We start from the raw sequence: 21076 nt of genomic DNA on the forward strand, positions 1-21076 counted from the left end.
AATTTAATTCAATTATAATTAATTTTTAATACTTTACTGATAAAATTACTATATACATACTTTTACTAATACTGCATACAATTATTGTACAATAAATTAGCAAAACAGTATATAGTACTACAACAAATGATGGAACTATTTATTATGCTAAAAGGGTAGCAAAATGTCAACTGGTGCAGAATCTGCAACATTCTTTAAATTTGTTCCAGTAACTTTTTTTGGTAAGATGCATTCTCAGATACAAAGCATAATAAGATAATTCTGTGTTAAAATTAAAAAAAAAAAACAAAAAAAAACAGACAATCAAAGAAAAGGTGATTAAAACTTTATAAATATTAACTTCTGTGTTTTTTTATTGTAAAAGACACTTTGTATGAAAAATCATCAGAATCAGTTTTTCACCAATCTGATTTGGAGGTTGCAGATTAAACTGTTTAAGTGTAATAGCTTAGTGTTTAATCCATCCAAGATGTAAATCAATCAATAATTTTTGTTAAAATCACTTCAGCTGCTTTGTTGTCAAATCTGAATTAACAGACAGAAAATCAGAGTGATCCTAATCGCATCTATATCATGAGAGACACCTAGAAACACATTTTCATAAACGTGAGTATACAGGAGGGTATACTTTTCATAACAGCAGAGTTCAACTGTCATATATTACCATTGATAAATAAATAGGATTTGGACTCATAAAGTTACCTGGTAGAAAAATACGTCTTTACTTGCACATAGAAGAAAAAAAAGGTAAATATGATAAAATTAATGAGACTACACAAATAAATGTAAACTAAAGAATACTCTCTGGTTAACAAAAAATTTTATCCAATTACTCACCACATAATTCAGGATCTTCATCACTTCCATCACTGCACTGTTTACGACTGTCACACTTCAAATAACCATGAATACACTGACCAGAATTGCATCTGAACCAATTTTCTGGGCATTGCCGATTTCCTATAAAGAAAAATAAAAATAGGTTCCGTAAATAAAAAAAACTTGGTTTGCTTTACTTTATCTTGTTTTGTATAATAATAGTATAAATATATTTGCTAATTTTACTGATTGATTAAAATGTGATACTGTTATAGCTTTGAACATATCAGTTTTAATAATACATGTAAATGTAAAAAAGATTAAATATTTATTTCTGACAAGTTTCATGCTTACAAATAGAGGAGATATTATTTATGAAAGTTGTCTACTTAAATAAATTAAATAAGCATTCTGTCAGTATGTTCAATTACAATTAATATATATTATGCATCACATACATAACCTGCACTTTAAATACATTCATCCATATCAAAAACTATATTTGTAGTTTCCTACATCCTTTCATCTTAATCCAGTAATTAAATACTACTGATTTGAGACTTACTGACAAAATGAGAAATACATTTCTCATTTTTGCTGAAAAAAATCACACTCTATACATTAAAAAATTCAGTTAAATAAATCTTCGAACAGTTCATCAATAAACAGTAATCTTACCCTAACAACCACCAATTTACAATCAAACATATCATGCTATTATATGACTCACCAGCTCTTTACAAGTGTCACAAATTTCTCTTTCTCCTATCCATCTTAAAGCCTTCATTTATCAAATAAATTAATTTTCAATATTAAACTATAACACTTCATTTCAAACTTTCATTATTTTCCTTTTTGACTTTCTCAAATGTACATCTCTTGCTGCTATAAAATTTTACACCATATACAAAAAAAAGTTCTTTCTAATTTTTAAATCTATATCTAATACTAACAGAGATCCTTTCAACATGAAAATTTTCTTTCTTATGTCAAGCTGCTTTTGTTGCTTTAATTTCATAAATCACCTTTGTATTTTATTATACTATCTAAACAACAAAATTGTTTAATCTCTGGCATATGTATCTTCCTTCCTTATTTTTTAATTCCATCACTTTCATCACATTTCATTAATTTTGTTTTGTTTATATTTCCAAATTGAATTTTTTTCTATGGTATTAATGTTTTTTAACTAAATATCTATCTTCCATGGGAAAAAAGAGTAATCAATGATTCTTAAAATATTTTTTTTGTAGTTCATTTGCTCAAGAGATTTTTCCTTCATTGCTTTTCATATGCACACGTTGAAAAGCAACAAGAACACACTACTTCTTTATTTAATTCCTTTCTGAATTAGAGCTTAGCTTTCTTCATCACATATTCTTATCGCAGTTTTTGGGTAGAATATAAATAAATCTTTGTCCATTTTCCAGCTGTTTTCCTTAAAGATTTAAACACTTTATTTTACTCCAGTTTAAAACAATAACAAATGTCAATCAAGTAACATTTTTCTTCTTCAACCTAATTAATATGATTAAAAAGGCCTTACTTGTAACATGCTTTTCCAGAAATCAAAATTAAATGAATATTTCAACCCATTCATTAGTTACATCCAAAAATCTACTGTATATAAATTTACATATTATTCAGAGATGAAATCTATTTTTATGAATATTATAGTTGTATAAATAAAATTATATGCACATACTTTGAACATATCAGTTTTAATAATACATGTAAATGTAAAGATTAAATATTTATACCTACTCACGTTAATAAAAAATACAAAAAGCAAAATTCTGATATAATAAAAAAATTGTATGGAAAACAAATTATACTGACAAAACTATGGAAGACATCAGGAACAATTAAACACAATAACACAAATAGCAGAGATAATTATAATCGGCACAATTAATAACAACAATCAAACTACATCAATGATCCAAATTACTTACCACATAAGTGAGCTCTTTCATCACTCCCATCTTCACAATCATTTACATTATTACAAGGAAAGAATGGATGAACACATTTGCCATCATCACACTTAAACCAATGATATCTGCAATTGTTGAGCTCATCTGCTTGACAGAAATGAATAACTCATTCTCAAGATCTGAAGTTAATATTAAAAACTAAAACTAATTTTACAATACAATGATTTTTAATTTCATTATTGATGAATGTATATATTTTTATATATGTAATTAATACTATAATTTTTTATATTACACAAATGTTACCTACGAAAAAACTTAATATTAAAATACTTTAATATTAAAAATATGGATTATAACTTTTTTATATGTAATTTAAATATTAGAAAATTTCCTGCAAATGGGGATTAGAATTTTTGTAAATTGAAAAAATTAAGATATTGCATTTCAATATAAAGAAATAAACAAAAGTTACTTATATTAAATGTATTACGTTTTTTTGTTTTAGTGCATCAGTCACTAATCTGATTGGTTTGATACCACTCCTTATTCTGTTTTATGTTAATCTTGTAATCTTAGAATAATTATTACATCCAACATTTTTTGTTACCTCTTATATAAATCATCTCTGTTATTTTCCACCTACTTTTCCCTCATGTTCCATAAAGTATTTCTATGAATAAATTTCTAATTTTTCGCTATATATTTGATATTAGCAGATTTCTTTTCAATGTAAAAGCTCTCCTTGCTTGTTAAGTCAGTCTACCTTTTATTTTAACCTCTACCTTACATTATCCATTATTTATAATTTTAATATCTAAATTCTAAAATATTCCATAATTTATGATGTATTATAACTCCTTAACTTAATGTTTAATTCTTACTTATCCTTCTTTACTGATAATTCATTACCTTTATTTTATTCTTACTTATTTTCAAACTGAATTTCTCTTCCAGCAATAAATCCATACCATTACCATTCAGAATTTTCTTTAACTCATGCTTGGTTTTAGTTACAAGGACAATCTTCATTTTTTTAATTTTTTCACCTTGAGTAGCAAGTAATTCCATTCTCAAAAATGTATCCCAGTTCCTATATTTCTTTTTCTAAATACAGAATGAAAGACAATTGGGGCAGACCACATACTTTTCTCTCTTCTTTCTAAATCAGAACTTCTTAATGTTTTACTTTTAACACTGCTACCTGATTCTTTTAGAAATTGTATGTAATTTTCTTTCTCTATAATTCTACCTAATTTTCCTGAAAATTTTAAAAATTTAGTTCTATTCTACATTACCAAATGGTTTCTGCAGATCTTCACCAAATGCCATGTAGATGGTTTTATTCTTGAACCTGCTGTCTTGTCCAAGAACAAGAAGAGCCTCCCTTGTTCCATACACTTCTTGAATCCGAACTGGTTTTAAATGATTAACAGCCAATGGCGTGTAAACGAACCTTCTTGTAAACATTTTTTCTTTTTAATTTCTACAAGATTTTTCTCACTTTGTGCAATTTGTCTTTACTTCTTAAGCATTATAATCACAACAAAAAAATTATATGGTAATAATTTTTTAATTAGTAAATTTATTTGCATATTAACTTATTGTATTTTATGAGATCATGTAACATAATGATTGCGATATGCTTAAAATAAATAATATTTCCATTTTACTTACTTACTTAAGGATTACTTTTATTCATCAATTCATGAAAATTATTTATTTTGAAAACTGATAATGAATACAGATTGTTAAAAATAATGGTGCGATGACACATCTTTGGCTCATGGAGTGATGAATCACATGCTAGGGGTGCAACAAGTTATTCTTACATTGCAAATAATAACTTTGCAACCCTGCATTTTACTACTTTTATGTTTGAACTGTTCATTTTTGTTTTGAGTATCATTTTATAGATTTTTATAGATTGATTCAGGGTTTTCTTTAGGCATTACATTTTGTTTTGATTTTATTATTTTTATAGAAATTGTTTTTTTATAAAATGTTCAGTTTCTACGACTACATGTTCAGTCAATTCATACATTAATGAAGTGGTGTTAATTAGTCAATCCCATGCGACATATTTGAAAGTATTAATTTTGTTCTCCTGAAATGTAAGAATTTCTTAAAATGAGGAATTTTGAAAAACCATTGACAATTGAAGAATTGCATTGCATTTTAGAAGATGAAATTAATATTTCACAAGCAACTGCCGTCACTGCAGTTTATATTCCACCTAAAGCTGATAAACTTACTGAAAAAAAAAAGAAATTGATGAAAATTTGGTAACTGAGACCACTTTGACAAGTACAGTTGATATAGCAGATACGTTTGAAATTCATTTGCATACTGAAAAAGACATTGATGTTCAAAAATCTAATTACAGAAAGAAACCAAAAAACTGTAAACCTAAAAGAAACTGTCTTGTGACTGGCATTTCAGAGAAAATAGCTTTCCTAATCACCCATTAAACAGTTCCAAAGGATTGCAGAAATTGTATAAAGATACATTTGATAAAAAAACAAATTTTGCAGTTGCTAGATGGAAAGATAATTTGCAGTTGCCAGTAACCGTAATGGCACATATCCATTAACAAATACGAAAAGAAACAGCCAAAAAGAAAGAGAAGACACCATTATTGCTCAGAAATTAATGAGAGCAGAATATACTAAACGTATGGGTGGCATTGATTCCCATGGCAATGGTATTAAAAATTATAGAATTTGACCGCATGGGAAAAATAGTGGTTCCCAATATTTACAAATGCTGTCGATTCTATTATAGTAAATTCACAGAAAATATACAGACTTGCAAATAATAATAAAATCAAATCGATTTTAGGTCTTCTTTTGTAGTGCACTAATAAAGAGTGAAGAAATAAAAATACAATGAAGAAAAAAGTAAATAATTTTCCTTTACCACCAATAGCAACCAAGGGTCATCCATCAAAAAACAATTTGCCAGAAGACGTTCGTTATGATCAAAAAGGCCATGTTATTTAGAGCATGTGAAAAATCTAGATAAAGATGTACGCTATTGAAAAATCATACACAATTTTTTTATGTATAGAATGTAAAGACCACCTACATTCAAAATGTTTTCAAGAATTTCATTCACAGCAAAGAAAATAAATAATTTTTTTATAAAAAAAACAAATTAAAATAATTTATTTGCAACTGTACTACTTTCAGTTTAATATATTGTAATATAAATTGTTCATATGTCTTCTTATTACATTTTCAGAAAATGACAATTTATGCATGTTTTTGACCAAAGGTGCGTAAACTAACCACTTTATTCCTCAGCAATAATACATCTTACTCTTAATATGAAAGTGTTGTTTATAGCTTATGAGTTTATAATTTAGTGTTTATAGCTCCCTCTGTGAATCATGAGACCTTGCCGTTGGTGTAGGAGCTTAACTGCTCAGTGATACAGAGTAGCTGGACCGAAGGTGCAACCATATCGGAGAGGTATTTGTTGAGAGCCAGACTAAGGAATGATTCCTGAAAGAGGGCAGCAGCTCTTTCAGTAGTTGTTAAGGGCATAGGTCAGGACGACATAAACAGCTATATCAACATCACTCAGTGCTCTGAGTACTGCACAGCTGAAAGCAATGGAAAACTACAGCTGCTTTTTTTCCAAGAAAATGTAGCTCTTTGCATTTTCATATAGCAATGATGGAGGCGCCTTCCTTGCTAAAATATTCCAGAAGTATACTTGTCCCCTGTTTGGATCTCCAGGTGGGGACTACTAAGGAAGGGGTCACCAGGAAATTAAAAAATTTCATTCTATGAGTCGGAGCATGGAAGAAGTCTAAAGAACGTTGGTAGGTTAGAAAATTTAAAGAGGGAAATGAATAGGATAAATGTAAATCTAGTAGGAATTAGCGAGGCTCGATGGTAAGAGAAAACAACTTTTGGTCAGGTGATTTTAGAATAATTAACTCAGCTTCAAATAACGGGCAGGCAGGAGTAAGTTTCATAATGAACAGGAAGATAGGGAAGAGAGTAGAGTATTTCAAAATGCATTGCGATAGAATCATTGCAATAAGAATAAAATCAAAACCTAAACCAACAACGATTAAACCAACAACGATTAACAATCGTTGTTGGTCTATATGCCTACAAACGCCCATGATGATGATGAGTTAGAGTGTGTGTACGAAGAAATTGATGAAGCAATTAAACAAATAAAAGGAGATGAAATTTTAATAATAGTTTAATTTTGAATTGCAAGCATTGGAAAAGGCAAGGAAGGAAATGTAGTGGGTGAATACAGGCTGGGCAAAAGGAATGAAAGAGAGGAACGACTTATAGAGTTTTACACGAAGTATAATTTAGTAATTGCCAACACCCAGTTTAAAAATCATAATAGAAGAATATACACATGGAAAAAGCCAGTTGTTACTGCATGGTATTAGATAGATTATATCATGGTTAAGAAAGATTTAGAAATCAACTCGTCGACTGCAAAACTTAAGCAGGAGCAGATATTGATAACGACCATAATTTAGTGGTAATGAAATGTAGATTGGGGATTAAAAACCTGAAGAAAAGGTGTCAGATGAATCGGTGGAATTTATAGAAGCTTGAGGAAGAGGAGGTAAAGAAGATTTTTGAGGAGGACATCGCAAGAGGTCTGAGTAAAAAAGATAAAGTAGAAAATGTAGAAGAAGAATAGGAGAATGTTAAAAAGGAAATTCTTAAATCAGCAGAAGCAAACTTAGGCGGAACAAAGAGAACTGGTAGAAAACCTTGGATTTCAGACAATATATTGCAGCTGATGGATGAACATAGAAAATATAAAAATGCTAGTGATGAAGAAAGTAAAAGGAACTACAGACAATTAAGAAATGTTATAAACAGGAAGTACAAAGTAGCGAAAGAAAAGTGGATTAAAGAAAAGTGTTCAGAAGTGGAAAGAGAAATCAACATTGGTAAAATAAATGGAGCATACAGGAAAGTTAAGGAAAATTTGGGTAACATAAATTAAAATCTAATAATGTGTTAAACAAAGATGGTACACTGATTTATAATACAAAAAGCAAAATCGATAGGTGGGTGGAAGAGTTGAAGAGTTATATGGAGAATTAGAAAATGGTGTTATAGAGGAAGAAGAGGAATTCGAAGAGGATGAAAGGGGAGAAACAATAAGGGGAGATGAATTTAAAAGAGCATTAAAAGATTTCAATGGCAGAAAGACTCCTGGAATAGACGGAATACCTGTAGAATTACTGCAAGTTCAGTTGAGGAAGCGATTGATAGATTATACAAACTGGTGTGTAATATTTATGAAAAAGGGGAAGTTCCATTAGACTTCAAAAAGAGTGTTATAGTCATAATACCAAAGAAAGCAGGAGCGGATAAATGTGAAGAATACAGAACAATTAGCTTAACTAGCCATGCATAAAAAATTTTAACTAGAATTCTGTATAGAAGAATTGAGAGGAGAGTGAAAGAAGTGTTAGGAGAAGACCAATTTGGTTTCAGGAAAAATATAGGGACAAGGGAAGCAATTTTAGCACTCAGATTAATAGTAGAAGGAAAATTAAAGAAAAGCAAACCAACATACTTGGCATTTATAGACCTAGAAAAGACACTCGATAACGTAGATTGTAATGCTGAACATTTTCAGCATTTGAAAAAAATTAGAGTTCATTCAAACACAGAAATAGAAGAACAATTGCTAACATTTACACGAACCAAAGAGCAACAATAATAATTGAACATAAGAAAGAAGCCATAATAAGAAGTCTGACAAGGATGTTCCCTATCCCCGTTACTATTTAATCTTTACATAGAACTAGCAGTTACTGATGTTAAAGAACAATTTAGATCCCGAGTAACAATACAAGGTGAAAAGATAAAGATGCTACAATTTGCTGATGATATAGAATTCTAGCAGATAGTAAAAAGGATTTAGAAGAAACAATGAACAGCATGGATGAAGTCATACCCAAGAACTACTGCATGAAAATAAACAAGAACAAAACAAAAGTAATGAAATGTAGTAGAAATAATGAAGATGGACCACTGAATGTGAAAATAGGAAGAGAAAAGATTATGGAGGTAGAAGAATTTTGTTATTTGGGAAGTAGAATTACTAAAGATGGACAAAGGAGGAACGATATAAAATGCCGAATAGCACAGGTGAAATGAGCTTTCAGTCAGAAATATAATTTGTTTACATCAAAAATTAATTTAAATGTCTGGAAAAGATTTTTGAAAGTATATATTTAGAGTGTTGCTTTATATGGAAGTGAAACTTGGACGATTGGAGTACCTGAGAAGAAAAGATTAGAAGCTTTTGAAATGTGGTGCTATACGAAAAAATTAAAAATCAAATGGGTGGATAATGTAACAAATGAAGAGGTGTTGCACAGCAAATTCATGAAGAAAGAAGCATTTGGAAAATATACTTAAAAGAAAAGACAGACTTATGGCCTACATATTAAGGCATCCTGGAATAGTCGCTTTAATTTTAGAGGATCAGTTAGAAGGAAAAAATTGTGCAAGCGGGCAACGTTTGGAATATGTAAAAAAATTGTTAGGGATGTAGGGGGTATACTGAAATGAAACAACTAGCACTAGATAGGGAATCTTTGAGAGCTGCATCAAACCAGTCAAATGACTGAAGACAAGAAAAAAAATAGCTTTATATGTTTAATAATGCATAAAATAAAGATTTATTTTCAAAAAAATTGAGTTTTTTTATATTCCGTAGTTAATGGGTTAATCTAGTACACATTTTACTCAAAAATTAAATTATCTAATATAATATAATATTAAATTGTCTAATATATTATTAAATTAATAATAATATATTATTATTATTTGTAAATTATCTTAACAAATATTTTTATTATTACATCAATGCATTTTTATGAGGGAGATGTGTTGGACTGATTGTAGAGTAGCTCAAATACTTTCAGTTTCTATTTTTATTTTTTAAACTGCAGTAATTACAATACTTCTAAAATCTAATACTTCTCTGGTCTCGAGCTAAAAAAATTATTCCATAAATACATTAATTATATATTCTAGCCGGTTATTCATATCTGTATTACTCACAAAATTTAATGTTGTACTTTTTTTTATAATGAAGCCATCAAATTTGTTTTTTTTTCTATTCAAACTTTTTCTGATTGTGTGATAGGTTTATTAACAAAATATATCTTTAGAAATCCTGTTTAACTTGCTGACAGAGAAGGATTTTTTTTAAAAAAATAAAAAATACTACTCATTAAAATGAATTGATCTATCTAATTTGTGTACTACTGATCAATACAGCCATTGATCAATACATGATCAATACATCATGTTCAGATGAACATGAGTGCTCTCATGTTCAGATGTTGTTGGTTGTTGTCATTGTTATTCTGTCCATTGGAAAACTTCTAGGACAACTTGGTAGGGTGGACAAAGTAGAATTATAATTAGATCATGTATGGTAGTGTTACCAACTGTTTCCAGAAATTTGATTGAAAAATCTTCTTTTGAATCATTTTTATATTTATCACATGATAGTAGCAATGTTGACAGAAACAAATTATATTAAATTAAAATAAATTTGGTTGATTACCATTAAAACTTTGGTGTAATTAAAAGCCTTGCTTTTAAAAAATAAATTAGATGCAAATGTCTATCGTACTCAATTGCTACTTAATGAAATATTTAAAATACTGAAAACTGCTAATTTTGAATACTTACTGCACATTTCAGGATCTTCATCACTTTTATCGGAACAATCAAAATCAATATTACATTTCAAATGAGAATGAATACACTGACCACTTTTACATCTGAACCAACCATATCCATCACATTCTCTATAGGCTGTGACAAAAAAATTAATGTTTATATAATTTTTATTAGAAATATTTATTAAGATGTACAAAATCTGTTTTAGTTCTTTAATATTATTAAGTTTATTCTACAATATTACATCTCTGGTGTTTATGCAAAAGGACCTGTCAATGTTTTTTCAAAATGAAGTTTTGTTCTTCCTATAAAAGAAAACCCCGTCTTTTTAACGGTATAAACTGGTTAAGTCTACTTCATTAAATTATTGTTGTTCTTGTTGATATGAATGCCCTAACCATAATTTGTCAAATCAGAAGAACTTAAGTAGAGTTACTTCAATTTGACCAAATTGTCAAGTCTTGATGTTCTGATTAAAAAGGCTTAAGTCTTGACCTAAGCCTTTCATACCAAAAGATTATGACAAATTCTTCATATTGGTGTTTAAATGTTAATGACTTGTGGCATTCAGAGCTATCAGGCTTGCCAAAATGCAAGGGCCAAGAACTTCACTCATTTTAAAACAATTCAAAACACAGCTGGAGATAACAATACATGTCACAACTGCTTACAGAAGTTATTCACTAACAACTATGCTAATTCACAAAAAGTAAATGCTTATATACTTTTTCTTCAAAGTAAGGAGCATTCTAGAATGTTCTAGAAGAAATGAAATTTTCCAGAATATTCCAGAACTTTCTATAATGTTATGAAGAATGGAGTTTTCCAGAACATTCTAGAACATTTTAAAAATTAAAATGGATTTTTTCAGATCAGCCTAGAAAGTTCTACAATAGTCTTTTCTGGAACACTGCAAATTGTTTTTAAGATATTGTAAATTTTAGAACATTCTTTAAAAAATCTAATAATATTCTGGCAAAAAACAAAATGCATGGATTATGTTGTTGAAAAGAGCTGTCCTTTCCACCTATTATAAAACTAACAAAATTTGAGAAGGTATACCTGAGATATAAGCCTTCAAAGATGGACAAAATTCATAACAAAAACTTTAACCAATTTTGGTGATGGATTCCTCCTGACATAAGACCCATTGCTTTAAAACTGCAGGATCCTATACATAATTATTCCCTTTTTCAATTTACAAAGTCTCATTCCAATTAAAGAATTAGATAAGGAAATATATAAGCTCAAACTTTGACTTTGAAAATGTTGTGACAAATGTTCGTTTGGCTGAATTTCAGCTGCTATACCTTAAAACCAGGTTCTAAAAGAAACTTGTGACTGACATATTTGGATATATCATAAAAAGTTAACCAGCAGTACCAAAATTTGGATCTGTTTCTTTATTATTGCCATCAAAATTGTTATTTGAAGATAATAATTTTTACATGTGTCTACAAACTTTAAGTAGCCCTTTTTCAAGAAGCTACAAAAAATCAGTAATAGCAGATAGTTTGATAAAATGGCATTTCCGAACATAGGGAACCTCCAGCAAAAAAATTTGATGATATTTGGAGATGGTCAACTGGGGATGATTTTAAAAACTGGACCACTTGACATAGAATGATCCTTTGAGTTTCCCCATGGATACACCTACTTAGAACTTAAGAGTTGCTAAGATCTTTAAAAATAAGTTTAATTTCTCTAAGAATTGCATGTGAAATTTTATGTTTATCTTGTACTCAGCTGTATTATTCAAGGCCTCTGCTTTTCTATATGGATACCGTGGATTATTACCAGGTGAACGTAATCCATGACAGGGATTTTTGTCCATAGAATATTTATGGTAATAAATGGCTATTTATTACCATAAATATTCTAAACTGCTCGTTGCAAAGCTTACAAATCTCCAGAATTATTTGTTACTGCTTGCGCATAACAGGTTTGCAATTGGTCTATTACTTTATGAGTTAGGCGGTTCTTACCAGTAATGGGTAGACCATTGGATAATTTTTTCCTTTACTTCTTTTTAATTAACGAAGTCCTGTACTCTAATTTTTTTATTTCAATATTCCTACATGGATTCTGTTAAACAACTGATAATTAGCTCTTGATATTACTATCTCATAAATAATTAACATAACATTATATTTATTAACAGATCTTCTAAATAATTTACAAATTCTGTTTCTCTCCATTTCTTGTCCTGGGGCCTTCATAATTTATCAGACAGGATGCATTATGTTCAATATCTTTATTAACACAAATACAGTATTTTATCATTACATAACATCCAAAACTTTACCAGAGTCAATACTTGTACAAGTAACTATTCCATTCATCAACTGATAACCATGGTTTTGCCAAGTGTTGTCAAAAGCTACCAACAGATTTCTAGAGTGCCTCAAAAGTCCTCCATTTTTCATTTGTCTCATTAAGTTTTGCTCCCATTAACTTTTTTTTATTTTTTATGCATAATAAACAATAGATCAGTAATCTCAAACAATTTAGCACTTCTAAGTTTAAACTTTTAAATTTGTTAAAATTTTTTTGGAAAAATTATATTGGGATCAAAATATTTCAAGCTGCATTGCTTTATCAACATGCACTAGATCTTATTTGCAGGCCACTAACTTTACAATTTTTACATATTGAATTATTCAAAAGAATACTAGAAAGTTTCCATATCTAAGAGTTCATAAACATCATTATATGCCGATAAAAATTTACCGTAGTTACTTTTTTACATTTTTTAGAACTAGATTTCACATTTTGTACTTCCTTGTACGAAGTAAAGGAAGTATTGTAATTCTGAAAAATTTCGGTTTTCAGATTTCGACGGAAATATCCATTTTGACCACCCCTGAATCCAATTTGACTATATTCGACGTTACGTTTGCATGTACGTATCTCGCATAACTCAAAAATGAATAACCACAGAATGTTGAAATTTTTTACTTAAGACTGTTGTAACATCTAGATGTGTCACCTATTAATTTATTGTAACTCACTACGGCAGCTACAAGATCGAGCGCTGGCGGATTTGTCAACCGCAGAGGGCTGGATGGACATGAAAAATTATAAAATTTCTGTGCCCAAGACGAAGTACATGCTTCTCAAGTGTGCAGACAAATTATCACACAGTCGGGACCACCATATTAAGTATAAAGGCTGTGTAATCAGCCGAGTTAGAGTTCATAAGTATCTAAGTGTTTTGTTTGATGAGAGGTTGCTGTTTAGCAACCACATTAAGCAAGTAACAGCATAAGCCGTCTCAGTGATTTTCCGGATTGACCGGAAAAACTATGGGTTGTCGGGCCGTCAAATGTACATGGTGTACCGAGATGTCTTTGAAAAGTGTCTTTAAATGACCGTTTACACTGCGCCCGTTTGGGCGCATAGGTTGGATATGAATAGAGAACTTCTTCAAAATGTAAGGAGTACCCAGTGCAGAACCTGAATTTTATGCACTTGTGTTTTTAAAACTATCTCCTACGAGGCTACCATCGTATTGAGAAAGGCTCTACCAATCGATTTAGTGGTGAAAGTTCGGGCAGCCATGTGAAAATTGCGAAGAGGTTGGGAGGACGGGGTATTTAGGATGCGGTTTCGAGCCAGTACCGGACTGGAACGGGATCACAATGCACCGGATCTAAATCTCGTTCAGTTGCCCATCTCCCGCCTCCGGAAGAGGCTGCAGAGCCTCGCGATGAATGCATGGCAGCTGGAAAGAAACACCACTACTAAGGGAAGATCCTTGTATAAATTTATACAGAATCTGGGGGGAAGGTATGCCTCGAACTCGTTTTTAAGGGAAACGGGTGCCCAGGTGCTCACCAACCATGTTAATTTAAACCATTATCTGTTTCGGTTCCTCCTGGCAGCTGATGAGCTATGCGTCTGCGGGGAGATCCAGTCAAATAAACACCTGATATTTGACTACTTTGCTCTTGCGGGAGCCAGAGGCCGGGCAACCCTGAGACTTAGAGGTCAAGGGGAAAATTGGCCAGTCACAAGCGGCAAGTCCTGGACTAAACTCCGAACAATTATTTATTTTAAACTGTCTTGTGTAATCTCTATTTCTTATTTACTATTGACATTCATGACTATTTGATGTGAAATATTATGATTGTTATTCTTTGTTGATTACGTTATGTATTATGCTCTGTTTTTGTGTTTACTGTTTTGATTATGTTATGTATTTGTTTGTTAGAAACATGTAACAATATTATGGTTTAATACTCTTTATTATTACTATTGTCCTGATTATTATTGTGGTTGTAATTACTATATTTGTCTGTTTACTATTTTTTTATTAATTGTTTTATTATTATTATTATTATTATTACTGATTTGTCTGGTTGTAATTATGAACATTTTAAACCAGTAATTATATAAATTAAACCATAATTATATAAATATTCTAAACTGTCGATCTCTCAATATCCTGATCGAGCCGCGAACACGCGACAATATCAATACTTATTTTTCATGGTTATGTATCATCTGAAATAAATTATAGTTTATTTAACAACTTAACTGTTGCATAAATAGAATAAATAAATAATATATTGTACTTGTATTGTTCTTATACATGTACTTGCTGAAAAAATAGAAAGGGCACAAAGTTTTCTGCTTACTAATATAATCTTTCTAGTGCAGGTCATTATAACTGTTTTATCAAGATTCAGAGATCTATTACATTATCAACTGACTATTTATGAATTTTATTTACTTCCTGTTAAAGGGCAAAATAAAAATCACTATACGAATTCACACTTTCATAAAGTTTGACATTGTCACCAAATTTAGTAAGCTCTGATTTTATAAAATTTCTGATGTGAATTATAAAAATTATAAACAAATTTGTTTTTAATATTGGGTCCTGTGAAATAGAAGATGTTGTTACACATTCGCTAGAAATTGAAATACTTTCACTTGAAAGATCCTATCAGACAAATATGAATGAATGCATCTCAGCATAGAATATTAAAACTATTAGCTTCTAACTTACCTAACAGGATACCACGTAGAACAGTGTAAAAGCCTTCCTAAAATCGAAGTAGGCGGTATCAACTCTCTTCGACATTTTACCTATGTGATAAAAGACAACACCTTCATTTAGGTTTGTAGCTGTAGATCTCTTGGCCTAAAATCCATGCTGCTATTGATCAATATAAATGAAAAGTGAATTGTAGAGATGGCCATGAACAACTCTTTCAAGGTTCATCTCTCATCACGTCTCTGTATGCTGTATGCTGTCAACCCTGTACAGAGACGAATGTTGTCAAGTCCAGGGGAGGTGTCACGTAAGTTTTTAAGTGCGTGTGACCCCTCAGTGAAAGAGAGGCATTAGCCCTTTTCCCCAAAAAAAAGAGAAAAAAGGATTCAAATACTTTTAAAGTTTGATATTAAAACTCAAAACCATTAAATCATTCTTGATAAAAAAATATTACAAACTCTAAAAATATTGATTCGTAAACAAATCAAATTTCTTTATCGCCTAGGCTTTCCTTTCTTACATCTTTTGCCCCCCACCTCTAATGACAGGGTGTCTGAGGCCTTCGACATGGTATATTCTCCCTTTCAGACAACAGTGGTGTTCTGCGATCAGCATCAAGTGATGCCAACCTAGATGGAGCAGTTAACATGGTTGTTAATGAATCCAAACTTGATGCACTCTCCAATACAAAAAGAAAAAAAGCCGCCCCAATTATTTGGGGCTGCTGAAGTACTTGTCCTCTGGGCTTTTAGAGGTTCCATAGCTGCGTGTTGTACAGTTTCTGTATCAAATGTTTTCTTTATTGTTACTTGCAGCTTCATCGCACCAAGCTCAGACTTTTTCTGCACCATTACCACACCATCCTTCGTCTTATGACTGGTCAAAGGACTGATGTGTTTTGCTTTTTCAGATGTCTCTTTATTCTTACGTACAACGTCCATCTGTAGTTACATCCTCGCGGGTTTCAATTGGTTGCTTTCGCTAAGTAGAGTCTATCTTAATATCAATGATTTTCTCAATCTTAGTATCAATATTAGCACAATAGCAAAAAGCAACTGCACCACGTTAACTCTGTATAAGTATAATTCTGAATAAGAAGGAGCAGCAGCTGCTTCTCCATAAATCGTTATCGAGGTTCATAAAATGTACCTTTTAAAATAACGAACTTGAGAAAACGGGTAATGCATCACCCGGTCTAGACGAAATACATGACACAATGATACGATAGCTAAAAACACTGCAAAACTTAGATTACTGGAATTGTGCAATCAGACATGGTTTTACTGAACGTATCCCCAGCAATGGAAGAAAGCATACACTGTTTCAATCCTAAAAGAAAGAATAAAAATCAAACAAATCTCGTTAATTACCGTCCTATTTCTTTGCTACAGGAAAATTTTTTGTGAAAATGAAAAATAATCGACTCGTTTGGATTTTGGAAAGAGAAGATCTTTTATCCTCGCACCAATCAGGATTTCATCAATGCTCGACTACTGATCAAATGATATATTAAAAATACATAATACAAAACAGTTTCATCGCGAAGAATCTCAGTGTTCAGTCTTCTTCGATCTGCAGAAAGCTTTTGATATGACTTGGCCGCATGAAGTAACGCTTCATGTATAGGGTATTCGTGGCAAATCACCAATATTGCTTAGTAACTACATGAACGACCGTTTATATAATTACGGGTTTGTAATTATTAATCGTCATGGGCGTATCCAAAGGGGAAAAGGGGGCAGCTAACTCGCTTCCAAGATGGAAAGAATTTTTAAAATGTAACAGAAAAACTTGTATAAATAACAGATTAAACAAAAATCAAATAATAAAAATCTCACTCGTATCTCTGTGAGAAAATTTAAAAACTACTATTACACGCCGGCGCCATCTTATTTGTGGCAACAAGAGGTTTTAGAATAGGCTCGCAAATCTCGTCTCATTTCATCAGATGACGAAAATATTGCGGAAGCTATTTTCCAACTATGTAAGAGCGCACGCATTTTTGGTTAGACAGTGTATTTGTTACTGTCACACAAATGTGTAAGTAAGGAGTGTATGCGATTTTTTACGACTGAAACATTTTTTTCGTCCCGGCCACATACTATCCACTTTATTATAACGAATGGATATTAGAACATTTTTTGGTAAATTCGCTACTGTGACATTTATTACATGCATTTATTTAGCTTGCAATGTATGTACCGTAAATTTACATAAGCACGGCTCTTGCATTAAAATTGTGTAACTTAAAATTTGTTATTCTTCATTTTTTTATCTTTCTATGTTTGAAAGTGTTATGCAACTAGGGATTCTTTTGGATGTTTCAATATAAAATAGTGTTTTGTATTTAAGTTTATAATTTTTGTAAAGTTCTTCTATAAATCAATAGCTTTGATGAGTAATTAAAAATAATCCAAAAATTACCTATATTGGTTTTGATAATTGCTCGGTTTTTATATCAGTAAAACCTGCTCATTTCTATTTTATCTTCAATTCTTCAGTAAAGAAAGGAAAGCATTTAACTAATTTGTAAAAAATTTATGATTATGATGTGGATGTATGGAAATATCCGTTTTCGGTTCCCTGAGTCAAAAAAGTGGTTTTTAAAAAATGTCTGTATGTTTGTTCCGTTGCTGATTCTTTCACAAGTTGTTAATGTTATAATGACAAGAGTCAGATTTTTTAATTAAGCTGAACTAGTGTAGTGATATACCCTATAAAACTCAACTTTAATAAAAATGTCAGTTAGAACCTTCCTTACCGCGTACTCGTCCCCATCAACATTTGGTCAAATTATTATTTTTTTTTTTTTCAGTAAATTTAAAACTAAAAAATAAATAGCACTGATGAGGATGAAGACAAGAAAATACAAACACTGTGACTGAGGGGCCTTCTTCTACTGTTCAAACCAATCTGCAACACAATGAAGGTGAAACTGAAGACGACTATTGTCATCAAGATGATATTGGAAAATTTGTCGGTCTAATGAGCACAATGCCGGTTGATAAGAAAGCACATCTCTTGGAAACTGTCTGGGTACCTTCGAAGAACTACGATTTAGCGGCAGATGCCAAACACCTCAAGAGAAATACAATCACCAGCGGGAAACGCATATTCTCCATGGCTGGTTTGCTCAAGGCGACTTAAAGGTGATTTCTGAAAATATTGTGTGTTGTTTCTATCATCAGCCAAAACTAATGAGAGGTGATTAGAGTTGTTTTTCCATCAGATCTTTCACTAAGTAAAAGGACGTGCAAATTATTATTATTACGTAAAATCAGTCCCACGGACATCAGATTGCAATGGAATTTTCAAAATTTTCAAAATCATTCATGGAGGGCGTTCCAGTTGACATCCAACGTCACCAATCTTCACAAAAATAAATAGAAAAAAAAACAACAAAAATGTACTGTCCTCAATTGTTTCCTCCGTAATTTTTTCGGATATGTCTGGTAAAAAACATCTATGCATTGGACTACGTTTCTTCGATGAAAAGGCCAAGAAATTAAAGAAGAATATTTAGGCTTTGTAGAGTTGAAGGAAATAATGTCATGAGTACTGCAAATGCCATTGATGAATCTGTGATAAACTTAAACCTAGACTCTGATAAGTGTGTGGACTACGATGGATGTTTCACCTTGACTGGGAGAAAAGAAGTTGAACAGGCGAGGTTGAGACAAAAATACAAAAAAGCCTTCTACTTCCATTGCTCTTCTCACAAGCTTAACCTTATCGTGAACGACTGAAACATTATCCCAGAAAATGAAAACAAACTGCGTTGGAATTATCAAGGAGATAATCATATTTTTTGGGAGTCCGTTTTATGACATAAGCTTATTGTTAGCACTCCTAAATTACGGGAGATCAGTTGGTCAGAGAAATATAATAGCATCCGTGTTTTAAGGATCACTTTGTTTATATTGTTAATGCATTAGAGACCTTAGCTGGAAAGGGAAATGCAGTAATAAGAAAACTCTTTATCAGATGCATGCAGAGGCGTGCAGATCTTCATTTATTGTGTCAATAGCATTAATTGCTAAGTATTCTGCTATACTGGAACCTGTAGCAAATTCACTTCAACTGAAAACACATACGTAGTCAAAGCCAACCCGCACATTCAAACTATTCTTGACGTGCTACGAGTTCATTGGAAAGATGCGGAAACGTTACGACTGCTGTTTTAAAAGGAAGCAGACGACATTGGAATGCATTCGAATGTTGATATAAGTCAAAGTTTGGAGAGTGCACTGTTCCCACTGCTGGCCGACAGAAGCATAGAAGCAATCATCCAGCCAAAAATACTTCCGAATTTTGAAGGTTTATAATAATTTTTTACTTGAATTCCACTATAATTGTAATCTTTAAAAGTCAATCGCCTGCCTTTAATTGCAGATAAATCGCCTGCCTTTTAATTGATCAATTTCCATCCGAGTAACATGAGACTTGTTTCATTGGAAGAATGGAGAGAAAGTATTTTATCTTGTGCAAATTTCTACATTATAGAAGTCGTTAAAGGAGAAAAGGAAATGTGGTTGAAAATGTGGAATGAGGTGCAGGAAGCGGCAGACCTAATTAAAGTTTTAAATAGTGCGAATCGTTTTTCCCTTCTACTACAAAGGCTTTGCTGATATTGCTTTCACAGTCCTGCATAAGTACTATCGAGCATACATTTAGCTCCATTTATCAAATTAAAACATGGCTAAGAAGCACCACTGGTGAAAACAAGTTAAGTGGGTTAGCTATGTTAAGCATTCCCGATAATTGGTTGAAGGAAGGAGTCCTATAAACTACCCTTCTACCATGAAAGAATTTTATTTCAGAAAGGTGTTAAAAAAGATGTTTACAATGGTGTTAAAAAAGCCTGTGCATTACCTGGTACAGTGATTACGTGTTACTTATGATGGAATTGAGAATAGCTTTAACAAAAGTGATGTTAGTAAATAAATGGAACTTAGAAATAGGATGAGGAAGCAGTGAGAGAAAAACTAGCTTTGGCAATTAAAGAAAGCAGAAAGGATGATGAGAATAAAAAATGCCATAGCAAAAACTGCAGAGGTTGAAATAAGCTATTGTGAGGGAGATAGAGCCTTGAAACCGTAGATAACAACAGAAACGCAAAGAAAATAGAAGAAAGTGGAGTATAAGAATAAGACAGGAGAAAATGAAAGAGGGATGAGCAGGAGTTTTCATGAAGTTAAACAATGAATTAAGGAAGGAAACACAAAGAGCTATGTAATGGTGATTGAAGGAAGAATCCAGTTACATTGAGGATTTAGAAAAGAAATGGCAGCACGATTTGATGTAGAAGAAGGTGAAGTGCATTACATGAGATAATTGTAATGGGAATGATAAAATGTCAGAAATTGTGGATTATAATGGTAAAATACTACAGGAGGAGAAAGAATAAGAGAAAGGTGGATGGAATACGTGGAGGTCCTGCATATGACAAGAAGGAAATCTGAGTAATTAAACATAGAAAAAGAATGGGAAGTAGCTGAAGAGATAAAGAAGCATTGATATTAAAATTTTAAGTACAAAAAGAAATGAAGAATAAATATCAACTGGAATAGATAAATTTTCTATAAAATTTTATATTTGTTTAAAGCAGGAAGGAG

The 21076-nt window shown here is 31.4% G+C and overlaps 1 protein-coding gene across 7 annotated transcripts in view; it reads right to left on the reverse strand.

The window, feature by feature from the left end:
* Positions 1-21076, reverse strand: part of LOC142329691 (uncharacterized) — a 135027-nt gene that overhangs the window by 94816 nt on the left and 19135 nt on the right. For 5 of the 7 annotated variants that reach the window (XR_012757616.1, XR_012757623.1, XM_075374682.1 and 2 more), the window contains exons 3-5: positions 10469-10594; positions 2775-2903; positions 838-960 (exon numbers count right to left, since the gene is read on the reverse strand). Coding sequence is in view for 5 of the 7 variants with exons in the window: in XM_075374682.1 (XP_075230797.1) it covers positions 838-960; positions 2775-2903; positions 10469-10594 (378 nt within the window). In the remaining 2 variants the exon portion in view is untranslated. The remainder of the gene's footprint in view (positions 1-837; positions 961-2774; positions 2904-10468; positions 10595-21076) is intronic. The other 2 variants (XM_075374513.1, XM_075374762.1) reach the window with 2 other exon arrangements.

The sequence above is a fragment of the Lycorma delicatula genome, chromosome 1 (assembly GCF_047948215.1).
Source record: "Lycorma delicatula isolate Av1 chromosome 1, ASM4794821v1, whole genome shotgun sequence".
Lineage (NCBI taxonomy): Eukaryota > Metazoa > Arthropoda > Insecta > Hemiptera > Fulgoridae > Lycorma > Lycorma delicatula.